Source organism: Eimeria tenella, genomic scaffold, assembly GCF_000499545.2.
Source record: "Eimeria tenella Houghton genomic scaffold, Eth_scaff1021, whole genome shotgun sequence".
NCBI lineage: Eukaryota > Apicomplexa > Conoidasida > Eucoccidiorida > Eimeriidae > Eimeria > Eimeria tenella.
The window spans coordinates 1-2,500 of NW_013543497.1; the positions used below are offsets into that span (position 1 = coordinate 1).

Consider the following 2,500-nt stretch of genomic DNA (forward strand, 5'->3'; position numbering starts at 1 on the left):
AGCAGCAGCAGCAGCAGCAGCAACAGCTGTGCTGCTCAGAGCAACGACAGCAACGCTGCGGCTGCGGTACTGCAGCAGCAAAAGCAGCGGCAGCAGCAGCAGCAGCAGCAGCAAATCCTCTTTTTTGTATTGCTACGGTGTGCACATTTTGTAGCAACATGTAAGCAGTAGCTGCAGGAGCACTCAGGCAGCAGCAGCAGCAGCAACAGCAAACAGAGCAGCAGCGCAACAGCAGCAGGAGGGGCAGCAACAGCAGCAGTAGTGCAGCATCAAATTCTGCTTCCTGCTCCACTGAAAGGTGTGCGATTGCGACAGCTTATATGCTGCTGCAGTTGTTACTGCTGCTGCTGCTGCTGCTGCTGCATCTGTTCTTACAGGCTGCAGGGGAAGTGGAGAAGCAGCACAGGAGAAGCTGCTGCGATGCATCGACACGCTGCAGAGGTGAGCAGCAGCAACAGCAGCAGCAACAGCAGCAGGAAGAATGCAGAAGCAGCGAAACCACCACAGCAGCAGCAAGCCCAACACAGGAGTATCGACCCCTTCCTGCACTGCAGCAAAAGCAACTGCCAAGCCCCCGCTGCTGCTGCTGTTGCTGCTGCTGCTTCTGCTGCTGCTGCTACAGGGCTGTGGATTTGCTGCTGCAGGAGCTGCAGGCAGAGAATGTCTTGGCGGGGCCGAAGGCAGTTGCTGCTTTTGTGCAGCAACACTTGCTGCAGGTGCAGCAGCAGCAGCAGCTGCTGCTCCACTTGCACATAGAATGCTGCAGCAGCAGCTGCTGCATTTTGTATCTCCTTTTGCTTCACATTCAGCTTCAGTGTCTTCTGTCTTGTCTGTTTTTCCCTTTTTGTTTTTTTAATTTTAATTTATTTCTCTTGTATCAATATTTCTTTTGCCTTTTTAATTGTAATTTTTTCCTTTTTTCTTTTGTTTTTTTGCTGCTCTTTAGGTAGTTGAAGTCCTCAGGCTCTGCCTCGTGGCCCCCAGCAGCAGCAGCAGCAGCAGCAGCAGCGCAGCAGCAGCAGCGCTGCTCTACCGCCGCAGCTTCCTCCGCTTGTTCGTTCCTCCTGTGTCCCTTCAGCTGCTGCTGCGTGCCTTCCAGCAGCAGCAGCAGCAGCACCCGCTGCTGCTGCAGCTGCCAGCAGCAAATAGAGGGGTTGCCGCAAGTGTTGCTGCTGTTAAGACGCTGCAGCTGCTGCTCAATGTTGCAGGCAGCGAGCTTGTAGAGACGCGTACAGAGAAGGTCTGCTGCTGCTTCTGCTGCTGCTGCTATTGCTGTTGTTGTTGGTGCTTCCTGTGTTGCTGTTGCTGCGCTGTGTGCTGCTGATGCTGTTCTACTCACTGCGTGCTGCTGCCCTTTCTGCGGTTCCAACTGCACGTGCCGCGCTGCCTCTCAGCTGCTGCTGTTGCTGCTGCTGCTGCTTGTGCTGCTGCTGCTGTGTCTGTCCAGCTGCTGGGGTTTCTCGATTGCTGCAGAGAAGCGACGCAGCACTCAGTCTCTGTGCTGCGGTGTATGTCCAGCTGCGCTGCTGCCTTTTCTCCTTCCTCTTTGCTGCGGTTCCTGCCTTACTTGCTGCAGCAGCTGCAGCAGTACGCCTTGCATGCAAAGCAGCAGCTCCGCCGCTGCAGCAGCAGCAGCAGCTGCAGCAGCAACAGCAGCAGCAGCGGAGGGAGCAGCAGCGCAGCACAGTGCTGCTGCAGCAGCTGTGCAGCGTCGCAGGAAATTTGCAGCGAGGTCTGGAGGCTTCTGCTGCTGCTGCTGTCAAAAGCTCAAGATGCTGCAGCAGCTGACGAGCAGCAGCTGCCGCTGCTTTGTGCTGCTTTCGCCTGCACGCCAGTGCTGCCTCCAGTGCAGCAGCTGCTGCCCTGCGACCCTGCAGCAGCAGCAGCAGCAGCGACGCAGCAGTGCAGCAGCAGCACCAGCAGCCTCGTGTCGCAGCAGCAGCACACGGGGCTGCTGCGGTTGCTGCAGTTCTTTTGCCTACTGCCTGCATTTCTGCTCGAGGGGCAGCAGCAGCAGCACATCATCAGCAGCAGCTGCAGCAGCAGCACGAGCTGCTGCCCCGATTCTTCATCTTGGCAGCTGGAGGACTTGCAGCAGCAGCTGCAGCAGCAGCGAAGCGACTACCTGCATGCGCAGCAGCAGCTTCCGCTGCTGCTTCTGCGCTGCTGCGCCGTGGGGGCCTTCCTCAGCAACACCTTTCCTTACTTGACACGTTTTGCTGCAGCAAAATGTTTGTTACAGATTGTACGGTGCTGCAGCGTGCCGCTGCTGCTGCAGCAGCAGCAGCAGTTGTTGTTGCTCCACCAGCAGCAACAGCAGCAAACGTCGTTGCTGCCTTCCCAGGAGATGCAGGAGCAGCAGCAGCAGCAGCTGCTGCTGCAGCAGCTGCTGTCAGCCCTTGCTGTTAGTGTGCAGGGAGTCATCGCAGAGTTCGCGCACTCTGTAGACCCTCTGCCACTTTGCTGCTGCCAGGTGCTAGGCCACCTTGAGCCTTTCTGC

General features: G+C 57.3%; 1 protein-coding gene across 1 annotated transcript in view; it reads left to right on the forward strand.

Moving 5' to 3' along the window:
• Positions 1–377: 377 nt before the first annotated feature.
• Positions 378–2,500, forward strand: part of ETH_00027585 (uncharacterized protein) — a gene marked incomplete at both ends in the record, with an annotated part of 3,260 nt that continues 1,137 nt past the window's right edge. Inside the window, 4 exons of the mRNA XM_013378795.1 lie at positions 378–441; positions 623–716; positions 947–1,240; positions 1,448–2,500. The exon at positions 1,448–2,500 is cut by the window's right edge and continues 337 nt beyond it. Of these exons, the coding sequence (XP_013234249.1) occupies positions 378–441; positions 623–716; positions 947–1,240; positions 1,448–2,500 (1,505 nt within the window). The remainder of the gene's footprint in view (positions 442–622; positions 717–946; positions 1,241–1,447) is intronic.